The sequence below is a fragment of the Diceros bicornis genome, chromosome 28 (genome assembly GCF_020826845.1).
Source record: "Diceros bicornis minor isolate mBicDic1 chromosome 28, mDicBic1.mat.cur, whole genome shotgun sequence".
Taxonomy (NCBI): Eukaryota; Metazoa; Chordata; class Mammalia; order Perissodactyla; family Rhinocerotidae; genus Diceros; species Diceros bicornis.
Genome location: NC_080767.1, coordinates 4418389 through 4445906, shown reverse-complemented (window position 1 = coordinate 4445906; position 27518 = coordinate 4418389). Strand labels below are relative to the sequence as shown.

At 46.3% G+C, this 27518-nt stretch overlaps 1 protein-coding gene and 1 pseudogene across 1 annotated transcript; one reads left to right on the top strand and one right to left on the bottom strand.

The window, feature by feature from the left end:
* Nucleotides 1-12282: 12282 nt before the first annotated feature.
* Nucleotides 12283-13229, bottom strand: LOC131393649 (olfactory receptor 13C7-like; annotated as a pseudogene).
* A 10122-nt stretch (nucleotides 13230-23351) lies between these two features.
* Nucleotides 23352-26010, top strand: LOC131393767 (putative olfactory receptor 13C6). Its single transcript, XM_058524805.1, has 2 exons — nucleotides 23352-23689; nucleotides 25965-26010. Exons 1-2 carry the CDS (start codon nucleotides 23352-23354, stop codon nucleotides 26008-26010), a joined length of 384 nt encoding a protein of 127 aa, XP_058380788.1.
* The last annotated feature ends 1508 nt before the right edge of the window (nucleotides 26011-27518 follow it).

Below are 27518 nucleotides of genomic sequence, written 5' to 3'. Positions count from 1 at the left end.
AAGATAATTCTTCCCTAAATTTTCCTCTTCTCTTGGTTCACATCCTAGAATAGGGTCACACCCTGAATAAATCCAAATGTTTGTGATGGAATCCAGGCATCAGGACTTTTTAAAGCTCCCCAGATGGTTTCAATGTCCCATCAAGGTTGAGAACACTATGCTAACTATATATTCCCAGGTATTCCATTCTGCTGTCACCACCTTTTTAAAACAAACAAAGGAAGAAACCAACAGAGAAACAAATGAAAAGCACTATCTTTAGAGACTTGCATGATCTCTTCCTGGACATTTGCTTGATCAAAAGAATTTGCCAGAATAAGTGATGCCCACTGACAGGTTTCGAGGAAAAGCCATCCTCACCTTCTTTGTGCTTTTCTCAGGACCTAAGTAGTCTACCTCTCTTCTGCCCATCCCAGGAAGGGTTGACATGCTGGAGTGATCACTTCTGAAACAAATCTCCATCTTGTTGCTCCCCTCTGGAGCCTCCCTCTTCCCTGGGAACTGCTCCAGTTCTCTTCTGTCTCTCTTTCCATCCTCCCACTTCTCTTCCTTTTGCCCTCTCATGCATTTCTGTGAGTTGGCATGGAGTAGGGGGGCTCTCTGCTCTTTTCTTCAATGTCTCCAAGGTCTTTGGAGGATGGGCACCTCTGTCACAGCCCCTCGATGCCCTGGATGATGCACTGGTGACTGGGTCTGTGCTGGGTACATTTATTTTTGCTATGCTGGGGAAAGTCGGTCTTAGGGTGAACACTTAGCAGAGGGACCTAGTCAGCTCCATTGCATAGAGGAACCTTCAACAACCGGTGCTCTGGAGCTGAAGCTTTACCTTGGCCATGGCTTTCTGCTAGGAACTTGTTTCTGACACTCCAGGGATTCTAATCATGTTAGTCTCTTCCCTCCCCTTGGGGCAGGTGGGACTAAGAACCCCTCAGCTCTGGTGGCACTTGCCATGAGTCGGCCCCAGATCCCATGTAACCCTAGTGCCAAGACTGAAAAATCTTACCTTTAAGTAAATTTTACTTCACTAGCAAGCCTCTGTGACTAGAGAACAAGGGGCCTCATACATGTTTTGGCCAAGTTGAATGGCAGGTCTGCCTGAATCTCCTTGTTCCCCACTCTCCATCAGTCCTCACAAATGGCACTGACTTGCTGCTGAGGTTGCTCCTGAGATTTCCCTGGCTCTTTTCTGGGGAACTTAAATCTCTCTTTGTACTTCTAGGTGCTCCATGGGATTTATCCTGGATCAGCATAAACCTGTTGACAACACAGAGGGTTTTGGCTGTTGCCTTTGTTTTGCTCTGTGCCTAAAAACCTTATAAACTGCCTAGAAATCCATCTCCTCCAAGCTCTGCTTTGTGATCTGGCCCCTTCCCAGGTTGCTCTGGGAGCACTTCCTGCGAGGAGTTCTGAGACTCTTCTGCCTTTGTGCCAGCACATGATGCCTGTGCCATCAGCTCAAGTCAACAGATGATTAATGAGCACCTCTTCTGTGCCAGGCATGATTGTAGCTGCTGGGGACTCAGAGATGAAAATCAGAGTTTCTACTTCTGAGAGCTCAACACTTATGGGAAAATAGACATGGTAATAAATCACTGCAAGAACTACGACAGCAACAGCACTTATAGAAGCAGCAGTAGTAGCTATTATTTATTGAGTACAAATTATATATCAGGCACTGTAATAATAATATTAATCTTATCTACTATCATTCTCACAACATCCTCAGGAGGAAAGAGCTATTATTCATATCCTCAGATGAAGAGAATTAGTGCAATAAAATACACATGTTTAAGGAGCTGAGGCAGATATCCTTAATCCCCTAGTAAATCTTCAAGTTGTCTGAGGCTCAGCCATATTACCAACTGTCATCCTCTCACGCCCTAAATGGAAAGATCGGGCTAGATGACTGAATGCCCATCTATCCCTGACCTCTCCCATATACAGAGGGAATCTGCAGGGAGGCTGTCTGGGGCCCCATGCCTCCAAGGTCAGAGTCACTCTCTGACCCAGGGTCTGGGTGTCATGAACCCCCTTGAGCAGCTCCTCTTCTATCCTAGGAAGGAAGCCGCTAGTTTATTGCATGAATGGAATCATGGTTCCAACCTTCCTCCTCTTGTAAGAGTAAAGATTAGGAAAGCTTCCCTTTGGGATCACTTAAGCCCAATTAATTTTATTTAGAAGTAATTCATGTTTGGAAATGTTTTTGTTTCAGTGGCTGTGCAAAATAGTCATGGAAAGAGTCACAGAGTGTACGCCACCTGCTTATTCAGGGTTTCCTAAAACATAAAATATTGGCCATTCTTCAGTTCTGGCTTTCATTATGCTGACAGACGACTGTAGACCCAGGCTTGGGAGGGGCCTTCGGGTCCAACCAGGCCAGCCCCCCTGCAAAGCATGCAGGCCCACTGCTTCATGGATGGTAGACCTCCAGCCTCAGCTGGAATACTTGAGTGAAGCAGGCTCTCTACTTGCTGAAGAGGTTTGTTTCATTTTAAAGTAGTTGCTATTGTTAGGAAATTCTACCTCCTTGAACCTTCCACCAGGCTCTGCCTTCTGTAGCCCCCAGATGAAGCTAATCCCTCTTCCCCAAGTCCTCCAAATATTCAGCCCTCCAAATATTCAGAAATAGCTTGGTTTTGGCATTAAGGTGATAGAGAATCAACCTTGTTACTCTTATAGCATCCAATAAAACGTCATATAGTGAGAGGAATTGTCCACAATTCCTGAATAGTCTTGAGATGTAAGGATATTATGACCCACCAAGGGGGACTATGATGCATTCAGTACTTACTATGCCACTGAAGTCATCTCTTTCTCTCCCTTTTGAGCCCTATTCCCCCTGAACGATCAAATCTGTTCTTATGAATGAGCTTGTACTAATGAGAATCTTGGAGTCCTTTTACCAAAATCTTCACTTACCTTTATCAGAAACATGATGTGAAAGAGTGATCACTCACCTAAAGAATGGGAAATAGCTGGGTCTAGACCCCCCAGGCTAGGGAGTGGGGCTTGTCATTCCCTGCGATTGCTGAAGTTCCAGGCCTCCTCACCCGCACTTGCCTTGGTGCTCCAGGAACAATCTCCGAAGAACTGGCCGTTGCCTATAGAAGGTAATTTAAGTCTCAGTTTCCTTTTTGGGACCGTTTTAGTCCCTGAAGTTTAGTTTGGAAAGTGAGTTGTACTCAGTTAAGACACTTTGTATTCTTCTGAGATAACATCCCCAAGATCCAATTATGCTGAAGGCACTGGAGGAGGTTTGCTGCCTGCTGCCTCCCTCCCTCCTTTTCGTGTCCTCCTTCCCTCTCTTTGGTCAACATATGTCTATGAACACGTTACTCAGAACCCATAAGCCTGCTGGTCAGCCATCCTCAGCTCACTCAGTCCTTTTCTATCAGCTGCTGATGAGCTCCATCCCAGCCTCTACTTTGCAGTGGTTTTGGGGAAGAGTTTGATTTTAGGATGTATCATCCCCTTAGTGGTTAGGTTCCTTGAGGCAATGTACTGTGTTCTTTCTGGATCCTCACTCTGCCTCCAGTAAGTCACCATCCTTTTAGCTTCCTGTCCCCTGTGCATGCTCAATTCCTCATCTGAGTCACGACTGGAGTGTAACACAGGACAGGAATGCATACAGAGCCCTGAGGCACTCCATGAGAGACCATGTTTTGTGAACATTACTTTATTCAGGGTGGAGTGGGAGGCAGACATAAGTAGAGAGGAGTAACACACTGGCTTGCTCTTCAGGGCACTGACCCTCTGTATTGAGACAGGTGAGTTAAAAGTTAATTACTGCTCTTCTTGAGCTGGCATATCCATCTTCTCCTGCCCTCAGACATTGGAGTTCCTGGTTCTTGGGCCTTCAGACTCAAACTGAATTTCACCATGGTCTTTCCTCATTCTCTAGCATGCAGACAGCAGACTGTGGACTTCTCAGCCCCCATAAATTTTATCCAATACAGAACATTTCACCCAAATGCAGCAGAACAGACATTCTTTTCAAGCGCACCTGGAACTTTCTCTAGGATAGATCACATGTTAGGTCACAAAACAAGCCTTAACAAATTTAAATATGAATGAAACGATACCAAGTATCTTTTCTGACCACCAAGAATGAAACTAGAAATCAATAGCAGAAAGAAAACTGGAAAATTCACAGATATGTGGAAATTAAACAACACTTGTGAACAACCATTGGGTCAAAGGAGAAATCAAAAATAAAATTAGGACATACTTGAGACAAATAAAAACAAAACACAGTATACCCAAACTGACGGGATGCAGTAAAAGTAGCTCTGAGAGATGTGTTGGAGGATAGTGGTTGTCTTGAGCAGTGACTGATCTCCAATGATACTAGAAACTGAGCATTTTAGTTAACTAAAGAAAAGTATAAGGAACTTGGATGCTCTTTCAAGTGTGTGTTTCTAAAACATCACGGTGTAAGTGATAAATTCAGACAAACAATAAGAGGAGAACTTTCTGAGTGTGAAAGACCAAAGGGAAGATGGGAGAAGCTATGACTGTGATGTGAACTATGTGGATTCTGCACTAAATGTGGAAGACAGGAACGGGGACTCACACACCGACTGTGAGGTAGCGCCAAAGAAAAGGGGCATCTGGGATGGTGAGTAACAAACAAGACCGGTAACAAATCCAAAATGAAGGATGGAGTGTGGTTGCAGGTCTATAACAATGTTTATGCAAATGGAAGATGCAGGTTGGAGTTGGCTGAATGAAGAAAAAGGGATGAAGACAAGACAATGGCTTCTCATCAGAGACATCTTATTCTGACACCTAAAACTGACAGGCTGATGATATGGTCTTGTTCTAACTTTGACTAATCAGAGCTAGATTAAAACTTCCTCGGATTATTTAGCCAAGGGTTACACAAAGGTACTGGGGTAAAAAAATGGTCAATTTAAAATCTTTTTCTCAGTTATAATAGTGGTTAATATGCAGTGTGACGCCAATGGGCCGTTTTTGTAGAGAGAAAATATTGAAAGCATTTCGGACACTATTTTATCAGACATCGTGCTAGAGATTCTGCTTTGCTCATGTAGTCTCTTCACAGCAGGAAATCAAAACACGTGGGAAATGAGTGATTAGAATAAAGGTCTGTGTGTAGCAAATAATTGAGTTATGTTAGTAAATTTCAGGAGACAGCTTAAATTAGGCAGTCATAAATCAATGCATTGTTATTAATCTTTTCCCATTCAGATTATAAAACCATGCACAGACACACGTATGTGCGCACACATATATACACCATTTTTAAAAGAGATGCCATTTTCAATAGGGAGATTTTTTCTGATGTTGTAGATAATACATTAGTAGGTAACATGGATTCCAAACTTCTATTTTTTTTCAATTTGAATAGGTTCTAAAGATACAGACTTTACCTAGTTTTCACATCTATGATCCCTCTTTTGAAAATTAGTTTATAGGGAAAAGCAAAGTCGATTTTTCACAGAATTTAGGAAGAGCTGGATTCCAAAGTGTTGACAATAAAAGATTTAAAATATATATGCAAACATTTTCTGTCAACTTCTATGGCTTTTCTTCTTTATTTCATCTTACAGTCATATACTTATTTCTCTTAGGACATAAAAACAATGCTAACTATATCTATTTAGTTTGTGATTGTAGTATATATATATATTTGTGTGCATGTGTGTGAGGAAGATCGGCCCTGAGCTAACATCTGCCAATCCTCCTCTTTTTGCTGAGGAAGACTGGCCCTGGGCTAACATCCGTGCCCATCTTCTTCCACTTTATATAGGATGCCACCACAGCATGGCTTGCCAAGCGGTGCATCAGTGCACGCCTGAGATCCAAACCAGCGAACTCCGGGCCGCCACAGCAGAGCACACGCACTTAACCGCTTGTACCACCGGGCTGGCCCCTTTTTTATTTGTATTGAAATAACTCATATTAGCATTAAGAATAATAAAATATGATATTTTTGTTAGGCTCCATTTTATTTGGTGTACTTAAAAAAAACCACTTGTGTATTATTCAGAAAACCAAAACCAAGTTTTTCTATTTTCTTGCTTTTTATTAACATTATGTAATACAATCCATGTGATTTACTGTTCTATAATCAGTTAAGATATTGTGTTTTGAGTGTCCGGATATTATGAGTAATACAGAGGGCAATGAAATAAAATAGGTGCCAGACTGACACGGATGGTGCATGGGAGCGGCACATCCTTTGACCTGATGGATCAGGCTTGGGGTTCTCACCATTCCAGACCTATGCAAGTGGACATAGAACAAGGTGCAGTTTAGAGTCTAAACAAAAAGTTAATTTACCAGACAATGTGGTAAGTGCAGGAACGGAGATTAATTTAAATACGTGTTCTTATGAAAGCACAGAGAGATGACCTACCCCAGCCTGAGGAACATGTAAGGCTGTTGCGTGGCCAAGCAGATTGTAGTCTAAAAGGTGCTGCCTAGAGGTAAGCAGTGGTTCTGTACGGGGGACAGAATTCCCGGAGGAGGCAACTCCCAAATTGGGTCTTAACGGATGGGTGGGGATTTGCCAGATGAAGGGGAGCGGGGAATCATCCTGGGCAGAAGGGGCTGCGTAAACAAAGACACAGAATTGAGAAAGAGCCCCCAGCGGGTGGGGAGTGGCCAGACAAGCAGTGTTACTGGAGCATAAAAGGGCAGGTCTTGTTGCTGGAGAGGAAAGCAGGGCTAGACCGGGTTGGTCTTTAGGGTATCCCGAGGAGTCAGGACTTCCTCCTGTAAGGGACAAGGAGTAACTTAGGGGTTTAAGTAAAGAACTGACTTGATCATATTTTCATCCTAGGTTGATCCTTCTGGGCACAGCGTAGTGGGTAGATGGAGGGGGGAGGAGGACAAGAACTGAAAGCATCAGGGAGACTGACCAGCTGGGAGGCTGTTACAGTCATTCAGGTGAGTGAAGATGGGACATTAACTGGGGAAGTGATGGAAGGATGGGGAAGACAGGAAGATTGAAGAAATATTTGGTAGATAAAAAACACAAGATTAGAGATTGACTGAACAAGGTGGCCAGAGAGCCTGGAGGAATCAAAATTTCTAGCTCAGGTGATGGGTGGATAATGGCAGTGCTATCACCAAGGAAAGAATATCCGCTGAGGAAGTGGTTTTAGGGGAGAAGGTGAGTTCTGTATGGGGCATGGTGAGTTTGAGATGCCCATGGAACCTTGAAAGACTGAAAGAAGGTCAGAGCTGGAGATAAAGATTTGGGGCTCACCAGCTTCTACCCAGTGGTTGAAACCCTGAGAGTGGACGAGGTCATGCAGGGAGAGTGGATGGAGCCCTGTTGGATGTGGTCATTTGCTCTGTGTCCTCTGAGTACAACTCTGACTGTATGACCACGCAGACGTGGTTCTCCATCTGGTCCACAAGGACAACCATGGAAGACTGTCAGATGCCTCCTGAAGGCAGATGTACGATGTTTTTAGCATTTTTAGCATTGATAGGCTGTGCCAGAAGACAACGAGGATGACACGACTTGATCTTGGTGACTTGTTCTGGCTCCTAGTACTCACCACTTCCTTTCCTAAAAGCTCCAAAACTGTCACAAACACCATAAAGCAGAAGTGAATGAAGAAACTATGTCTCCAAATTCTAAGTCTAGAGTTGCTTCCCCCTAACCCATTTGCTCCGTCGTCCCTCCATAGGGGATTGAGAGAAGAGAGAACAACTGTCCTGAAACAGGCACCACACAGACACAGATTGTGTATGGGGCGGCTCATCCTTTGACCTGATGGGTCACCTTGGGGCTCTCACCATTCCAGGCTTACACAAATGGACATAGAACAAGGTGCTTACTGACCAACTGCCTGCTTTTAGCCATTGATTTAATTTAAGGCCTTCTGATTGCCCCAAGCTGATGAAGAACCAGATAGTGATCACCTGGAGTGAGGTGGGTGTTTATGAAGCATTTGTTATGGTCCTTCCCATCCTTCAACAGCTCATATACTCTCTCTTCCATGAAGCCTTCCTGAGGATCAATGTCAAGTTGTAGTCTTCTCTGATTGTACTTATACATGTCTAAGAGGAGTTTACTTCTTTTTCATTGTATTCTTTTTTCAGTCTGCCCTGTTACAAGTACATCCCACAGGCCCCCGTGTACCAGTTATTTGTGGGTGTGCTTATGTGTCTGTCCGTCTTCCCAGCCCTTGGAGGGCAGGAGCTGTGATGGCGTCTTCCCAGCTTTCTTTCAGCACTCTGCACTAATAGGAGTTCTATATAAGTGCGATAAAGTTGTTTAGAATTTGTGATTGGGCCACCCAAACCATTAATTCTCCAGAAGGAAATATCTTCGGGGTGAGGAAAGCCATAGACCCTCCATTTTTCTCTTTACACGTCCCCTGGTCCCCATCCCGACCCGTGTCACTTGCTCCCATGGTTGCTCCCTCCATTTACATCATCATCAGCTGCCTTTCTTCCCTTCTGCCTTCAGATACACCCAGGCCTTTCTGACTTAAAGTGGTTGTGTAAAAGGTGCCCATTTGTTTTTGCACAAACAGCATTGGACGTGATTTCCTTCTGAATATGCCTGAAATTAGAGTTTATGTTATCTAGTATCAGTCACAGAAATGTCTTATGTCTCATAAAAACGAGGCCTCTCTACCTGTGGGGCCTGAATTCAAATTGAACCTGTGTCCTTTATAAGGAGAGGAGAGGGGTGTCTGCTGGGAATTGTATGCATGGATGCAGTGTGGAAAGCATTAATTTTCACCAATGTCAGTCAATGAGATATTTGCTTTAGTGCTCCACCTTTAATTTGAGTCGAGTTGCTCCCCATATCTGCTTCTTTCTGTCAACTGACTTCTTTCACTTTTTCTCATTTCATATGTTTTCTTTAAGTTATAGTTTCTGCTGACTCACAGTTTCTGCTGCCTCATGACTCTAATGAGCACATGGATATGATCTATCTATGTATGATAATCTCAGTTTCAGCTCATATTCCTACATGGTCAATTTTTTCCATGCTTCTTGCTTCAGATTCCTCAGAGACAATATGATTACTCTGACTAATGTTTCTGAGCCACATCACATCAGAGGATTAGGGAATGACAGTTTGAAGGGTAGGGGGTCTTAAATTCTTTTCATTTGCACAGTGTAACAATTTCTCAAGACGCATCCAAACACATCTTCTTGCTAGAAGGACAAGGACATTTACTCCCAGTTTATGGATGAAGCAACTGAGGCCCCGATAGGAGAAGGAGCTTGACCAAGGTCATAGCACTGGTATATAATGCTAGACGCAGAACTGAAAGGCAGGTGTCTGGGTTGAGACTTCCTCTACCAGAACAAAGAGAGGCAAATGAGTCAGCCTAGCCTATGGTGGCCTTTGTGGTCTGATAGAGGCCAAATCTATCTCACGTCTACCTTCTTTCAACAGCTACCCTGCCATGTCGGGAGAGAGATAGAAACAGCTGTTGCAGTAATTTAGTTTGGGATGGTTAATGGACCCCCATTCTATTTCCTCCTCCTTATAATACTCAGGGTCCCCTGAGTTAACCCTCAAGGGAATACTGCACCAGCCTTAATTGGGACCAAACAGGTTCAGCTCTGGTCTCCCCATTGGGGTCTGCCAAGAAGCCTGCTAGTTTCTGAACCTAGGGCCAAGACTGGTCATGTGCAATTGCCTCTCAATGAACTCTCAACCTGACTTAGTTTAGTTTTGTGCTTTTGGTTATAAGAAATCAAGACCCACCTAAGCTAGCTCAAGGAAAGTTTTACTGTTGTCATGGTTCTAAATAAAGATGCATTTGGAGCAATTGGTGGAATCATATAAATCAAAAAACAGGATTCTTAGCAGAGCAAAGCTAAAGGATTGTAGAGATGGAGAGAGTTCTTGACAGCAGGAAGCTCCAGGAATCTCAGAAGCAGAGTTTGTGGGTTCACCTTCCAAATCTCCTCAATTAATGAGACAGACGCTTTCTATATCTGTTTCTTTCTTTTCTCTCTTCTAACAGGCTTCATCTGCTTTGCTTCCCACTCCACGCCCATAGCTTCACCACTACCTCATGGATTCTTTGATGGATCCTTTCAGATTTGGGTCTCACTAAACTGATTTAGTCTCCCTGTTTCCCAGTTCCAAATTCCCCAAAGATAAATCTAATTAGCCTACTTCATTCTTTCACTTCAGTCAGATATATTACCTTCAAATCTCCAGATTAACTCCTCATGGGTCAGTTGCTCTGGTCCAGTGAACTTGGCCTGTAGGATGACTGAAAGTGTCACTGGACTGAAGGTGGGACAGTTCCGTTTAGAAGGGAATGTGGATAGGGCAAGCTCTATGACATCTTTAGGATGTGACATGAGCTTGGCTCTATGGATCTATCCATAATTAGCAAATGCTATGGTATCTCACTTCATAATCTCTCAGTCCACCTCTGATTTCAGCCACAGCTATGGGGACAGTTTATGCAAGTTAGACTCACCTTGAGCTAACAGTGTCCCACCTCAAAATTGTGCCATCTATCTTTCTGCTTCTCTGCCCCAGGCTTTCTTTAATGCCGTGGAAGCCCACTCACAAGGATAGCCCAGAAGCGCAGGGGTTACAGCTGTGGTAGGAAGGACTCTAAGATGCCCCCAAGGTTTCTCTCCCCTGGTGTACACACCTTAAGTAATCCCCAGGCTTGTGAAAATGAGGACTTTACTCCCACGATTGGGTTATGTTATAGGACATAGTTGGCCTCAACACGGGGAGATGATCCAGGTGGGTCTGACCTAATCACAAACCCTTTAAAAGCAGAGAGTTTTTCTCTAGCTAGTGACAGAAGGGGACATCAGAGATTCAAAGCACTAAAAGGATTTGATGCACCATTGCTGACTTGGAGATGGTGGGGGCCATGTAGCAAGGAAATGGGGACCTCAGTCCCATAGCTGTAAGGTGCTGAATTTTGCCAGCGTGAATGAGCTTGAAAGGGGGTTTTTCCTCAGATCCTCCAGACGAGAACTCACTCCAGCTGCCACCTTGATTTCAGCTGATGGATACCCTGAGGAAAGAACCAAGGCACGCCATGCTGGATTTCTGACCTCCAGAATTGTGAACTAATAAATGGGGGTTGCTTTAAGCTGCTGAGTTGTGGTGATTTGTTAGGCAGCAATAGAAAATGAATACAACAACTGTGGAGGGAACTATCAACCAGGAGGGGGAGGGAGCTGATTTAACATAGGAATGAGGAAGGAAGGGACAGGAAAGAAAAAGAGAAAACAATCTGCTACAGACTAATCATGTTAAAGGACCAAAGTTTGGTAATAACTGACTTTTACAAACATAAAGTGGATTAAAAATAATCGCTGTAATACAGAAAGTTTCACTCCTATTTCACTACGTCCCTTAAGCGCAGGAGAAAGTCATGGACTTAGAGCTCTGGGAGCTATCCTGGCCGCATGGCCCATCTTACCTGAGCCACAGATGGTAGGGAGTACCTGTTAGTGCTGCCTCTTATTAGTTCTGGGCTTGAGAATAACTTTTGCATTTGCTTCCTCACAATCCTTTTGGGGTTTCGTCACAATGCAGCATATTCCTGGAGTGTGTGCTGGGGGTAACTGCTACCCATGTGCCATGTCGGTTGCATGGACAAAAGTTTGGGAGCTGTGGGCACCCAGTCATGCAGCACTCTATGACTGCTGCAGCGGGCCGGCATGTTTGCCTCCAAGCATCCCTGCAGTGACAATAAAGACAATAAAGACAATCCCATGCAAAAAAAAAAAAAAATAGAAAAAGAGGAGAATGCAGTAAATGACAAGATTTTTGGTGTCCATTAGATCAAAACAGAGCAGCTGCTCACGATAAGTCTCACTATTTCTAGTACTAAGATTTGAGCGGAATTTCTGCCATGGTGCTAATGACCACTATTGTGTGTTGAGGCAGATGACATTTTCCAATTTATCCCTACGTCAGGTAGAGCAAAAGTCTCTGGGATGAGACCAATGCAAAACAGAACAAGAGCAGTTCTGCATGGGAAAAAATAGCATACTCTAAGGTCTCAGTACCATTAAGATTTTTGTTTCTCTCTTTTGACCACATCTATAACTCTTTATGGATAGCCATCCAATTCTGGTATCAGAGGATTTGAGATTTGGGCAGCAAAAGATAGCTATGATATGATACAGTGTGGTTCTGTGTGAAGCCAACTAACTAATCAGCAGCACCAGAAACGAAGAGGCTCTTTCCACTGACAGCCCAAGGACTTCTCTGGGCTACCATTTTCCCATGAGTACAATGAGGAATTCAGAGGCCTTGCATTCTGGCAGTCTGGGAATCTGTGACAGTCACTCAGTCAGGCGTTTCTGACTCACCAAGTTCTTCACAGCAGGCTTTACGTCCTTGTTCCTCAAGCTGTAGATGATGGGGTTGAGCATGGGGGTCACCACCCCATAGAAGAGGGAAATGATCTTGTCTGAAAAGTCCTGTTTGTCTACCTCCAGCAGATCCTTGGACTTGGGCTTCCTGTACACAAAGAGGATGATCCCATAGAAGACGACCACGACTGTGAGGTGGACAGGTGGGAGGAAAAAGCCCTCCCCTCAGCTGAGGGGATCTGCAGGATGGTAGCAATGATGAACACGTAGGAGACAAAAATGAATAGGACTGGGATTGCAAGAAAGATCATGTTGGCCACAACCATGCTGATCACATTGATGGAGATGTCAGCCAACTTCAGGACAGCCAGGATCTCACAGGTGAAGTGGTTGCTGACATTGTCCCCACAAAAGGGCAGCCTCATGGCCTGGGATGTCTGAACTACAGAGTTTGTGATACCAGCTGCCCAGGAGCGAGCAGCCATGGACACGTAGGCAACCTTGCTCATGACCCCGGGGTACCTAAGGGGGTTGCAAATGGCCACATAGCGATCAAACGCCATCACTCTCAGGAGCACACACTCTGTGGCTCCCATGGCAAAGGAAAGAAACATTTGCACGGCACAGGCTGAGAAGAAGGTGGTTTTCCTGGAGGTCAGGAAGCTGTTGAGAATGAGGGGGACTGAGGAGGTTGTGTAGCAGATGTCCAGGAAGGACAGGTTTCCCAGGAAGAAGTACATGGGTGTGTGCAGGCGGAAGTCAAGGGTGGTCACCAGGATGAGGACCCTGTTGCCCAGCAGGATCCCCATGTACCTCAGCAGGATGAGCACAAAGAACATTGTCTCCAGCTTTGGGTGGGCTGAGAGGCCCAGGAGAATGAACCCCACCACGGGGGAGGTCCAATTGGACTTGTCCATTGTGCATCTGCTCTGTCACCTGCAGGAACTCTCTGAGGTCAACCTCAACACTCTCTGACACCAAAAGTACCTGGGCAGCCAAGCGAAAATCCCCACCCTGCTGAGCAAGTGAAGAATAGCTCCAACAATTCAGTCATCTCTAAAGAATTCTGGAGAAAATGTAGTAAAGATCAATATTTAACTTCTGCTTCCAGGAAGAATAAACGAGTTAATTTGGATTAACTCTCCTGCAGATGACAGTTAGAAAAACTGGACAAACTATATAAAACATCTGTGTAAAGCATTAGCAAGGTAAGAAGACAACAAGAAATCATGGGTCATGATTCTGGGAAAAAACAGGAACTCGGAGAAGTAAGACCAGCATTTGAAGCTATGTTTCAACTAGGGCATTTGCAGCTTCTGGAGGTGGCACTGAGAGTCTGAGAAGCCTCCTGGAGGTGGGGAGCAAGGCCCACCATGAAGTTGCCCCTTACTAAACCTCCTCCCTCTGGAAGGGGCTCCCAAAGGGCAGCACCATGGGAATAAGAGTGAATCAGGAGGAAACATGCATTTCCAGATGCCGGAGCTCAGCTTCATGCCTTCTCAAGCCCTGAGATTGGACTGAAGTGGCCCCAGGTTTTCAGTGCTCCCAAACACCCAACAGAAGCAAACATAAATCCACTCTGAAGGAAGGTAACATCACCCCAGTCTTTAAATCATTTCTACAAATCATTTCACAAATACAACATCTGGAACACATTAAAAAAGAATATGGCACATAGGAGACAAGACAACATAAATGAAAACCAATAGGAGAAACAGAAACTCAAGCGTCCCTTTCCTTGGCGAAGGTGGGAGCTGAGGGCTCCTCTGCCCTAGTGTCACCGTCTGAGAGAATTAGCCCAGACCGCAGTGCCAAGGTCTTAGCATCCTGTTGATCCTTTTGTACATCTGGGGCAGCTAGAGGGCCACTTGTGTGCTGTGGCCAAGTAGAAGGAGAGTTCTGACTGAATATCCCCTCTCTTCATTCTCCACCTGCCTGCACCAGAGGCACTGGCTTCCCCCTGAGACTCTTCGCAGATCCTGGAGTCCTGCTCTGTCAGCTCTTCCTTATAGGAAGCTGAAATCTCTCCTCAGACTTCTAAGTGGTCCCCAAACTGGGATTTATTCTGGACCAGTAAAAAAACTTGTTGGCAACACTGAGGGTGTTGGGCATTCTGTTTTATTTGCTCTGTATCTGAAATTCTCATGAACTTCCCAGATGTCCATCTTTCCATAATCCAGCCCCCTCCTTGATGGTGCAGGGGCATTTCCTGCCTGGGGAGCTCTGAGCCACTCCTCTGTTGCTCAGCGTCATAGCTGTTACAAAGGCAGTGCCGTCATAATTCAGGTCAGGTCGACAGACATTTATTGAGTGTCTGCTCTGGGACGGGCATAATTCTAGATGCCAGGAACACAGCAATGACAGGCAGAGCCCCTGACACAACATCTAACAGGGGTTGGGGAGGAGAGGGGAATGGGGGGGGGTGACAGAGTGAGAAGAATAGTCATACAAACAAGTAGTTACATTGTCATCCCTAATAATCACTCTAATGCTACTGACAACAGGATTTAGGGTCTATTTGGCAATCTGCTCCCTTTCCAATGTAGAAAGCCCCTTCCTGCATTCCTCAGGGTGCCCCAGCCTGAACCTGATGCCCTGAGTGACGTGGGGTGCTGTGATGAACCTCCTAACGAGGCTCATTTCACTTTAAGGTAGTTGTCCTTTGATAGTGAGCTGAAATCTGCTCCTTTGCAACTTTAATCCCTCTTCCCCAGACAGCCCTCCAAATATCCGGAAATAGCTTGGCTTCAGCATAGACATAAACAAGCATCAGTCTCCCCTTTTCTCCCAGGGCCTTGCAAAATTGATCCATCTCTTAGAGGCAAATGTACCATCCATGAATTGACTACAAAGGCTGGTCAGTGCTGATAACAGCCCCGAGCTTAAGGACGGCCAAGATGCCCAGGACACACGGGCACCTGTGGTGCACGTGCTGGAGCAGTAAAGCAGCCCAGGCGGGGTTTTCACTGTGTCGGCCAGCCCTCCAGCCTCTCCCAAGAACCTGGGTCGTGTGAAGAAAATATTCCCTCCATGTCATCACCACCAGAGCCAGAAACATGGCTCGTTATTATTGCTGGACTTTGGATTTTTAACTACGGAAGGAGAAAGATCCCCAGTTTAATAGAGGAGGGAAAACTGCGGGGGGAAGACTGAAGCTGTGTGGTCCTGGGCAAGGCCTTTCCCCTCTGCACAAAGCGGGTGAGGCCAGACAGCTTAGAGACTCCTGCAGTTTGACGGGTCTATTTGATTCCGTGAGGACAACATCGTGCCAATGGAAGGGCTTCCTGTCTCCTCTTCCCAAGCCCCCATCCCGTTACAATCAAGCCTGACGGCAGAAATGCAGCTGTGCTAACGAAAATTTTGATAGGATCAAAACCCAGACTTACCTTTACCAGAAACATGGTGAGCAAGAATGATCCGTTTCCTAAGGGTTGGGAAGAGGACACATGTGAGAAATAGTGACCCTGGGTCTGAAGCGCCAGGTGAGGCCTCAGGACGTGTGACAGGTGAGGGGTCCAGCAGTCCTCTCCCTCCACCTGCCTGTGCGCGCAGGGCACAATCTCCAAGGGGCTGGCTGTTGCTCTTGGAAGATAATTTAAATTCCAGTTTGTTCTTCAGGACCATTTTAGTCTCTGAAGTCATTTAAAGTTTGGAAAGTAAGTTGTACTCAGTTTAGACACTTTGTATTCTCCTGGGATAACGTCCCCAAGATCCAATTATGCTGAAGGCACTGGAGGGAGTTTGCTGCCTGCTGCCTCCCTCCCTCTTTTTCTCTCTTCCTTCCTTCCTCCCTTCCTCCCTCCTCCCTCCTTCCCTCCCTCCCTCTCTCCCTTCCTTCCTTCCTTCCTTCCTTCCGTCTGAACATCATAATCCCATTAACAGCCCAACAGCCTGCTGGCCAGTGATTACATGACTCATTCAGACACCCAAGTCTTTTCTCCTGTGCTGTGCCAAGCCCCATCACCCCAAGTCTGTGCTTGGTTCTTTGGGGGTGCTCTGAATGAAAGACATACTCTCCCTCTAAATTTTCAACTTGTTGGTTTAGGCGCCTTGGGGCCACCTGCTGTGTTTTTCCTCAGCCCTCACTTGGCGTTCATCTAAGTCACGTCCTTTCAGCTTCGTATCATCTGTGCATATGTTCCCAGACCTCATGGGAGTCGCTGACAGAACGTGACCCAGAACAGGGATGGGTCCAGAGAACGGGTACATTACTTTATTCAGAAAACAACTATTGAGTGTGTACTGCAGAGAAGGCAGAAATGTGCAGAGTAACTACGGTTTCCGCCTTCCAGAGTGCACCCTCCAGTGGCAAGAAAGAGGCACATGAAAAGTTAATTACGAAAGGAGGTAGGAAGCGCGGGATAAGGGGAATGCCCCCACTGTCGTGAAAGCCCAGAGGGAGGCAGGGGCAGACTTCCCGGAGGGGGTGACTGAGGTCTGTGGTGTGCTGGAGCTGGCTTACAGTTGTGCACATCTCCTCCCAACTCCCACTCAGTGACTTCATTGGTAGCTTGACATTGGCCATCATGGGAGTGTTTACACCACAGGAATCAGCAAATGCTCCAGATCAGGGCTTTTTTGTGTGTGTGTGTGTGAGGAAGATTAGCTCTGTGCTAACATCTGCCAAGCCTCCTCTTTTTTTTGCTAAGGAAGATTGGCTCTGGGCTAACATCCGTGCCCATCTTCCTCCACTTTATATGGGACGCCGCCACAGAATGGCTTGCCAAGCGGTGCATCGGTGAGTGCCCGGGATCCGAACCGGCGAACCCCGGGCCGCTGCAGCAGAGCACGCACACTTAACCGCTTGTGCCACTGGGCCAGCCAGATCAGGGCTTTTTTTAACCTGGAGATCCGGTTGCTAAACATTTACCAGCACACCACTGGAAGGGATGAATGGCAATCTGCCTGACGAAGGGAAGTGTGGAATCATCACAGGCAGAGGGGCGACATAAACAAAGGGTGGGGAGTGACCAGCAGAGCAGTGTTGCTGGAGCACAAAGGGGCAGGTGCTGCTGATAGGGAGGAAGGCAGGGGCCAGAGCTGGGCTGTCTTTTTGGGCATCCTAAGAGTTAGGACTTTCTCCTGTAGGGGATGGGGAGCGCTCAGGGGTTTTAAGTAACAGTCTGACATGATCAAATTTGCATCTTAGGTTGATCGTTCTGGGCACAAAGTAGAAGGAAGATTGGGGGCAGGAGGACAAGAACTGAAGAGATAGGGAAACACTTCTGGCAAGTGAAGATACTTCCAACAACTAGGGAAGTGATTGAGGGCTGGTGAAGATGGGGGGATTCAAGAAACATTTGGTAGATACAAAACACAATATTAGAGTTTGGTTGGATATAGCAGGCAGGAAAGAGGGTAGAGTCAATATTTCTTGCTCAGATGATGAGTGGATAATGGTGACACCACCAAAGTAGAGAATATTGACCAAGTTGCTGGTTTTAGGGGAGAAGATGAATTCTGTTTGGGACATAGCATGTTTGAAGAACATCCAGGTAGAGATGCGGGGATGTCTGAGCAGGAGACTCATCACTTCGAGAGAGTGGCTGGACCCCTGGAGATGCTGGCACTTCTCTGCTGTCTCTAGACACAGCTCTAACTGCACGACCGCGGGAGACTGTTGGAGGCCCCATGAAATGCAAATTCATAAAATCGACATGGTTTCCTTGATCTCTGGCCTTTAGGGCCCGTCCGCTCTGTTGTGAGAACCCCCTAATAAAGTGGATCCTGAGGATGGGAAGGAGGTTTCTGCTGGCAGGAAGGAAAGGCCCCAGAGACCAGTGACCTAGAGGTCAGCAGGGGTGTGGGCAAGGGTCAAAGATCAGGGGTTGGGGCAAGCAGGGACTGAAAGAGCAGCCGACTCCAGAGCAGAGGAATTACAGGCAGCTGCTCGGATCATTCATAAAACGTACTCTCCCTCCACTCAGATTCCTTAAAAGTAATAACTGAGATCCTAATCCTAGGAAAAATCTGGATAGACCAATGTTTCTCAGACATCAGCATACATCAGAATCATCTGGAGGACTTATTAAAACACAGATTGAAAACACACGCACGCGTGCACACACATGCGTGCCCGTGGATGGCTGGGACCCACCTCCCGAGACTCCAATTCTGCAGGTCCAGGGAGGGGCCCAGGAATCTGCATCATTAACTAGTTCCCAAGGGATGCTGATGCTGCTCATCTGTCAGTCACACACGAGGAGCACTGGGCTAGACTTCTCACTAACGCAGTGTGGGGGTCTCAGGGCGTTGAGAGTTGAGGTTTTGCTGAAAGTGTTTCTCCTAATTTCTCCTCACTGCCTAGAGAAGTCTCAGACAGACCAGCCAGGGGATAGTTGGGTTTTAATTGGCCAAGACAAAGCTTTGCGTGTCAGAAATCTCCTTACTCCATGTGTGAGAGTGTTTGTGTGTGTGTAAATGAGAGTTTGCCAAAGACGAGTGGAGTGACCAAAGGGGTGGTCTGGACCCCAATGACCCCAGCATCTCCCGGGAGGCATCTGTTTACTGTGGCATCCTGAGGACAAATGTGGGCAGGATACCCCATGGAATTCACAGGTCTGTGACCAGATCCCTGCTCTAAAGATTCTGATCCTGCTCAGAGCACTGAGATTCGTCAGGAACTGTGAGTGACAGCACATTCTCTGTGAAGGCAGAAAAGAGCCACCACCATTGTGAACTAAAACCAGGACTGGAATCAGGTGTATAAGGTCAGAGAAACAGAAGTTTCCTGAAGAGGGAAAATGGAAGTGGCAGGAGGGGGAAGTTGTCTCCAGGGAAGGTGAGGGGGCCAAAGCTTTGCCTCTTCATGGAAGGGAAGTGTTCTTGCAGCAACACTAAGTGGAGAAGTGAGTGTGTAATTTCTGATGTGTGAATGCTGGATCAAGAAAATGATATTTGCCTGATTTGCTGCTTCATTCCAGGAAGCCTCACTTACTGGGTATACCCACATTCTCCTTCTGAGAAGGTTCCTCACATCGTTTCCATGCTCTGTACCACAAGGCACCAGGGCCACAGCACTCGCCTGACTGGACCAGGTAGACACCTGTCCCAGGGGAAGTCAGCATATGGGCTCTCTGGTGGCCTATACTGGATAAGGACCAACCAAACCCCTTAGATCTGTCTCTCAGGAGCTTGAACTTAAAACACCAGGACAGTCAGCAGCCGGTGTAAGGAAGGAGAGGAAGGAGAAACCAGAGTAACACAAGAGCGAAGGCAGTGAGAAGAAGCCTCACCTGTGGTAGCTGAAGCTGAGTCACAGGGAGGAGAGTAGGGGGTAATTAGTCCCAGCTTGAGTAAGAGAAGCAAGGCCAGAGTGGTTGAGTCTCCAACATGGCAGAACCCCAGAGTTGGGGAACATCGAGCTCTGACACAGAGGGGCCAGCAGGAGCCACTCAGACCATGATGGACATTCCAGTGCCTGTTCAGCCATGAGGCCCGACTGAACCACTGTTCTCCCATGAACCCCACAACATTCCCTAACCCTTGAAGAAATCCAAACATGAAGGAGGGGGAGGCTCCTGGCATTTAGAGGACAGAGGCCAAAGATGACAGACATCATGAACACAAGGTGCTATGGCCCAACGAAGGAGGGTCCCTTTGCCTGCTCATGTCCAAGTATCCCTCATACATACCTCATGGGGTTTTTTTGTTGATTTGTTTTTGTGAGGAAGATTGGCCCTGAGCTAACATCTCTTGCCAATCTTCCTCTTTTTTTGCTTGAAGTAGGTTGTCCCTGAGCTAACATCTGTGCCAGTCTTCTATTTTGTATATGGGATGCTGCCACAACATGGCTTGATGCATGGTGTAGGTCCGTGCATGGGATCCGAACCCGCAAACCTGGACCCGTGTGAACTTAACCACTACACCACCGGGTCAGCCCTTCTACCTCATGGGCTTTTTGAGTACACTAGCTAAGACAAGATTTTGAAAACAGTTGTAAATTCATGGCAACTCTTATTAATATTAATGTCTCACCATTATCTCAAATACAACAAATCCAAATGGCCATAAACTCCTCAACCACAGAAACTATTTCTTAGTCATATCTTTATTTTCAGTAACCAGCCTGGAGCTGGTCCCAAAAGTTGTACAGAAACAACTGCAGCCACCCAATGCCCACCAGTCCAGACAGGCTCTCCTCTTTCCTTCCTCCATGTCTTTCTTCCAGTCCTCAAGGTCTGGTATTTTAGCCATTGTTGATCTTTCTCTCTTCTGCATCTCCTACCCCAGATCTATCTCTATATCCTATCATTTCTTCCTCCTAAATGTCTGCCAGCGCCACCCTCTGCTCCACCCCTGTTACTTTCCTCCTGGGCTGGTTCTGCGGGCTCCTCCTGTGCCCAGCCTCCTACACAGCTTTGTGCCACTCTCAGTCATGCCTCAGTCTCCAGAGAGTCTCACTCTGCCGGGCGTCCTCTGAAGACAAAAATCCATCATGTCCCCCACCCACCACTCCTCTTTGGTACTTGGCACAAGACCTGGCACATGTGACATGTTTGCAGCATGGAGATTGCTCAGAGTGACAGCAGAGAGAAAGAGAGCAAGCGAGTGCTGGGTCACCGAGTGGAGGGAGGAGATGCCTGGGTGGCCGGGAATCTGTCTGCCCAAAGTTCCCAGGAATATTTAAATCACCAAGGCCCAGCTTCCTTCCCTTCTAGGCTCTTTGCAGGTCGATGGCAGAGCCACTTTGGACCAACTGTTGTGATCAAAGCCCATGAGAACTCTGATTACCTGGCCAGAGAAGGTTCTAAGATGAGATTTCCTTGTAGTGAGAGGGGAGCTTTGGGTAGACCTCACAAGATTGCCTAATTGGGTCTATGGGGTGGAGTCTAAACTCTGAACCTCTCAACAAACTTTAAATTGCTTCTGGGATAGGGCCAGGCCCCAAAGCAACCCAGCCCTAAACTCCTGAGAGAGTCATCATGGGACCCTCTGGAGAGCAGTGCAGAGCACAGAGAAGGCGGTGCTGGGCCCAGTAGCTGGGCATGGCTTGCCAGCCTGCCGTGGAGTGCAGCCTCCTCTGGGCTGGGCTCCTGACTGAGCCTCAGCCTTGCGAGTCAGCCTTTGTCTCCTCATCTCACTGAGCCCCAAGGTCAGGCAAGGGCATCGTGAGCAGCTATAGCTTCTGTGAGCTGTGAGCTGTGGCTGCACTTTGGACCCCTCTACACCCGGGATCACTTAGAGATATCAGGAGGTCAGGCAACAGTTAAAGAGTGTGTGCCTGTGTTAAGAGTGTGTACGCACGTGTTGCCGGAGCAGCTCTGAGAGGTGTGGTCTTTATGGCCTGCTTGTTATGGCTTGGTAGCACCTCGGTTGGCAGGTGACATCAGAGACCGTCACTTCATCTGGCCCCTATAAACTAACAGCCTCCCCACTTCACTGGGCTGCCTTCCTACGAGAAAGAGACCCAGCTGAGATGGGCCCCCACACTGGGTAAGGGGAGGGTGACCTCTATGGTCAGCTCTTCACCAGCTGGGAGGGAAGGAAAGAGGCTGATGCAAAGAGGGCTGTGCAGGGAGGGAGGCTGCGGGGGAGACTGGTCTGAGGGACAAGGCAACTATTTCCAGCAACAGTATAAGAGTCACAGATGCAATGTGTGAAGCCCAGGGACACTCCCACCCACCCATGCCCCACTACGAGGCAGTTATCTTGGAGAAAGTCATGACACCTCCATTTTTCATGAGTGTCCTAAGGAAAGCAAGGATGACCAAGACTTCATAATCCATCCTTTGCTCCTCAGTAGACCTGCTCTGGCACAAATAAAGGAGCAAGAATACAATCCGAGTGGTGAGGGTAGGAGCCTGAGGGGGAAGGTGAGGAACCAGGCTCCAGTTCTGGCCCTGTCCTCCCCACCTGTGGACCTCTCTGAGCTTCAGGTTCCTCATCTTTAACATGAGAAGTCAAGGCTTGAGGTCTTCTCTAATGTACTGGCCCTGCAGTTCTACAGTGACTGAAGTACATCCTGCTTGCAGTGCCTCCTATGAGCGAGGCCTCTGCAAGCCTGGGTGGAATTGTCAGCTGTTCTGTGGGGGAGAAAGCACTACTGTGGCATTGCAGTAGCTTTAATGATCAGCTCAGATATTGAAGGGTCAGCATTAGGAGCTATGACTTACAAAGGAGCTCTAAAAGCATAGAGCCTGGTCACAAAGTCGCAGATGCTCACATTGGGAGGCATGAGGGACACTTGTCCTTGGATTCTATTCCTGCTCCTGGGCCCGGGGGACTGGAGCAGCCTGAGGGAACTGCAGTGCTGTAGACAAAGGCCACGGGTAGAGAGAGGGGCTGTGGAAGTGCTTCTGTCAGTGTCTCCAGGGTCTACGGGCCAGAAATTCCTTATTGACAGTGCAGCGAAGGGGGATCACCAACCAAACTCACAAGAAACAAATATAAACCAGGCATCAGGTAACAAATGTAAATGCTAGGCAGACCCTAATCTCCCTGGCCTCTGCTCATCACATTCTCTCTGTAGAGCACTCCATGCAGAGCCTAATTTTCATCAGACAATTATTATACAAGCACAGAATTAGAGTGAGGTGATGTCTATGGTCAGAGTCACTGATCTGACAGCCTGAAGCCCCCAAGGACACTGCAGGGACAATCTGGGGACAGGTAGGGCTAGCCAGAGGAGCCCACTTCCCTGGCTAGTGCTGGACCCATGCAGCACACCCTCAGGGTTTCTCTTTTATGGTCCCAACATAGATCCATCGTTACACACTGCACTGGGTTACTGCATCTTACACATCTCTTCCTTCAAGTGTGTTAACTATTGATCTGGCTAAAATTCTTTCATATATCATGGTTTGATTCAATTTCTAGGGTCTGCTTTTCCTGCTTGTGAATGGATATATCTTGATTTTTAAGATATCTTCAATAGATAGTGAATTTTCTCCCTTAGACGCTGATATTATGAGTTGGCACATCAAAGGGTAAATTTAATTGTAACCTCTGGAAGCGTCTCATTGTAATTCCCACATATTGATCCTTTTAAACGTGTTTGCTGTCCTCAGTTTTCCTAAGGGTAGAAGAGAGAATTTAAAATGGAAGTGGCCAACCAATCCATTGTAGCAGGATTTGCCTTGCTGGGGCTGTCAGATCAGCCAAAGCTGGAGAAAATGTTCTCTGTGCTCATCGTGCTGATGTACATGGTGATCCTACTGGACGACGGGGTCCCCATCCTGGTGACCACACTTGACTCCCACCTGCACACGCCCATGTACTTTTTCCTGGGGAACCTCTCTTTCCTGGACACCTGCTACACAACCTCTTCCATCCCTCTAGTCCTGGATGGCTTCCTGACCCCCCAGGAAACCATCTCCTTCTCAGCCTGTGCTCTGCAGAATTTTCTCTCCTTTGCCATAGGAGCCTGTTATGAGAGGTTTGGGGATTTGATCGGAGATGTAAAAGAAACTTTTTATTCCAAACAAACGGACTGAAGGTATATTTTATTATATAGAGGATAGTAAAGGCAATAGTCCGCAAACAGATCCGAATAGGTCAAATAATAAGAGGGGAAAAACACCAGCTCAACTGGAAAGGGAAAACATCCACATTGGCTGAGATAGCAGCAGATTCAAATAGGCCATATAATGAGAGGGAAAAACATCAGATCGATCGGAAAGGGAAACACCAGATCGACTGAAGGGAAATGACACAAATCAACCGGAAAGAGAAACACCAGGTTGACCGAAAAGAGAACACATCAGATTAATTACTTTACAATAAATTAATTACTCACAACATCCACGCCCCACTGCCGGGAGAGTCTTGTCAATCGATGTGGCTGGGTGGGAATCACACGTCCTGGGCAAGTCGTCCCTTCCACAGGTGGAACTCTCACCAGGCCTTGGTGTTCAGCAGTTTATATAAGCAGTTACAGAGTTTATAGGGCAAGCATTTAGTGTTCCCATGCACAAATGGTTATCAGTGGCATACGTGCACTGAGCCCCCTGGCTATCATCCCAGCCCAGTAGTTGTGTACGTACATTGTTTACCCTGCTTATTGTCCCAGCCCGGCACAGATGGCCGGTCTGTCCCAGGCTGCGGCGCCCAAAGGGCCTTGAAATTTTTACACATTGCAACTATCTCCATGGGAGAAGGGCCAGTCTCCACCTGCTCTGCCCACTGTACTGTGGTGGTCATCTTCGATGGAACAATCCTATTCATGTATGTGAAGCCTAAATCAAAGGACCCTGGGGGACAGACAAGCAAGGTATTTCAGACAAGCTCATCTCCCTCTTCTATGGACTTCTGACCCCCATGCTCAACACCATCATCTACAGCCTCAGAAAAAAGGATGTGAAGGTCGCTGTGAAGAACCTGGTGGCTCAGAAATGCTTCACCCAGTGATAGTTGGAGGAAGCGGTGTACCTTGTGGTTCTGTGCACACAGGGAATCCCCTAGGAAATGACTGCTTGCTAAGCACAGACTTACTCGATGGTCCTACACATTAGTTTCATCACAAAACTGCCCAGGCAATGCACTTCAGAATCAGGCTTTCCTGAGTGTTTGACAATGGAACACCAAGTCTTTAGAGTGAAGAGGGGTTGTGTTAAATCACCTGGGAGCAAGGATAAGTGACTATTAAAATTTATTTTTATTTTTATTCTGAAAAAATGAACAATAAAAATTAAAACTTTGTAAAAAAATATATTCTTTGCTCATGTGCAGACCAGCTGCCATTTGTATGTGCCAATTATGTTATTTTTTGCTCTACTGTGCAAGGGGGAGCATAGCAGTGAGGAAAAGTCACTTCTTAACTGGTCTCCAAACTGAAAACCAGTCTGCCGTTTTGGAAAATTACGGACACTGAGACATCCCAAATGATAGCATTTAACCCCTCTTTGACTGTAGGAGGTCAGAGTGTTTCCTGTTTAATTACTGTTTACTTAATATCCTTGAGCCAATTTTGGGAAACTCTTTCTTCCCTTACTGTACATAGAGCACATCTATTCCTACCCAAATTTGCAGAGGAGGAGTTTGTGTCAACTCTTATCAAACTCTAGATATTGTAGGCCAAGAATAAGAATTCTAGCAGTCTCTATTTAATTAATACTACAATGCAAAGTTTATACTCTTAGTTCCTTTCTTTTCCTGGAATTAATGTTTGCAACCATCCAGACCCCAATGGTCAAACTCAGTTTCCTCTGTCTCTTCAGGATTTGGATTGGACACTAGCATCAGCTGCTAAAAATCTACTTGTAATTACCCTTGTGGTTAAGAGCAAGGGCTTTGGAGCTAGACTGACATGGAGGTGCCTCTGCCTGAGTAACTTCAGGCACAGTAGAAAAATTACTTGATCTTGAAGACTCTTGGTTTCCTAATTTGTAAAACGGAGATAATTAAACCAACTCCATGGAGTTGTTGTGGGGATTAAATTAAAATGAGGCATGCATATATATAAAAAATGCACAGTGGCTAGCAAAGAATAAACTCCCAATTGATAAATGAACATTTTAATTATTAATGAAACATGTTAAATAATTCCTCTGAGGAAGCCTTGTGACACTTGAAGACAGAGTTCAATACCACTCTTAACTGAATCAATTCTGATTTTTTATTGTAGCAACTTTTAGGTTAGCTTTCTAGCTTATGAGCCAACAATCCCACTTCTCTGGGCCTTTCCCCCAGTCATTCCTCTTCTTTATCCGCAGAAATGAAGGACTCATGTTTGTGCTGTGTGACACTGACCCTACCTAGACCAATCAGATTCCTTCTTCTAGGTTTCAGGGATTGTCACTAATACCCAAGGGATGAGTCACTGGATCCATAGCATGCAAATTTGGGAGCTATGGGATAATCGTGTTTGACCATGTGTGCTGGGGAGATAATGAGAAAAAAGTCTGCAGAGAGGAAAGAAAAAACAGCCAAAGAGCAAAGATGAGAGATGATGAGGGCATCCTTGTATGTTCCCAGTTCTTGGTTTCCATTTTCCCTAGACCTGGTCACATCCTGCACTTTTGCTTCTAAAGAACACCCTTATATCTTTATGCTAGATTCTATTTTTAACCAATCTAGATTGTTACTTTCTTTGAAGGGGGCAACAAAAATCACATCTCATATTATGACTAAGTTGTATAAAGTAGATATTCTCTTTCATGTGCCATGTGCGAACAGAGATCCAGGTATTGTGCAACGCAGAAGTCTTACAGAAATCAGTTTTGAAACAATTGTTCTGAACTCAATATGCAGTGCTTCCTATAATCAATTACTCCCTTCCTGCTACATTGGCTTTGCCCTCTGGGGGTTCTATCACCTGCAAATTCAGAACATGTCTGAGAGTTGATGTGATACAGGAGGTCTAGGTTCAAATCCCTGCTTTCCCACATAGTGCTGGGTGACCACTAGTGTGTCCTCTGCTCTTGAAGAATCTCAGGTATATTCATCTACATAATGAAGGGGGAGTACTAAATATCTCAGGTGACCCCCACCTGTGAATTTCCCTGTGGTTCCTTGCTCTAGTGGGAGATCTCCTTGAAGAGAACACAGCAATGCTCTGTCTTACAGCAGTGTTTCAGTATTTGAAGCTGAGTCTGGTTTCTCTCACCTCCTTAGCTGTCCATGTGCCTGGAGCAGCTTCAGAGCCTCCATCTTCCCCACTAGGCTCAACAACCAAATAGAATAACTCAGGGAGTTGATGTCACCCAAGCTCTATCACTGGTACAATGAACAGAGTAGCCATGATGGCAGGAGGCTATCTATGGACTAAACAGCAGGGGTTCTCGCTTACAATGACTGTTATAGCTACTTTGGCAGCTGATTGTTCAAACTGCCAGCAACACGGACCAACCCTCATTTCCAGAGACTTATCAGTCACTTGTTGGTAAGTTGATTTCATTAGACCATTTCCATTCTAAAAGTGACAGTGATTCACCTTGACTAAAATCAACACTTTTTCTGAATACGGGTTGCCTTTCCTTTCTGCAGGGCATTAGCCAACATCACCATCTGAAAGCTCCTGGAGGGTTCAATTTAATGACATGGAATCCTGCATAATATCTCGTTGGACCAAGGGACTTATTTAGCAAAGTTGATGTAGCTATGGGATCCATTGATCCTGCCATATAGTGCACCATCCAGAAGTAGCTGACCCAAGAGAGTGATGTATGGTCTTTTGAAAGCACAGCTAAGGCACCAGCTTGGAGATAATATTACGCAAGAATAGGGCACCGTACTCCAGAATGCAGTGTGTACCGTAAGTCAATGAC

Excerpts from the sequence above, each read along its gene's own strand:
- LOC131393767 (XM_058524805.1), top strand. The coding sequence starts at position 23,352 with ATGGAAGTGGCCAACCAATCCATTGTAGCAGGATTTGCCTTGCTGGGG. Across the intron at positions 23,690-25,964 it reads ATAGGAGCCTGTTATGAGAG|AAATGAAGGACTCATGTTTG; the intron begins GTTTGGGGATTT and ends CTTTATCCGCAG.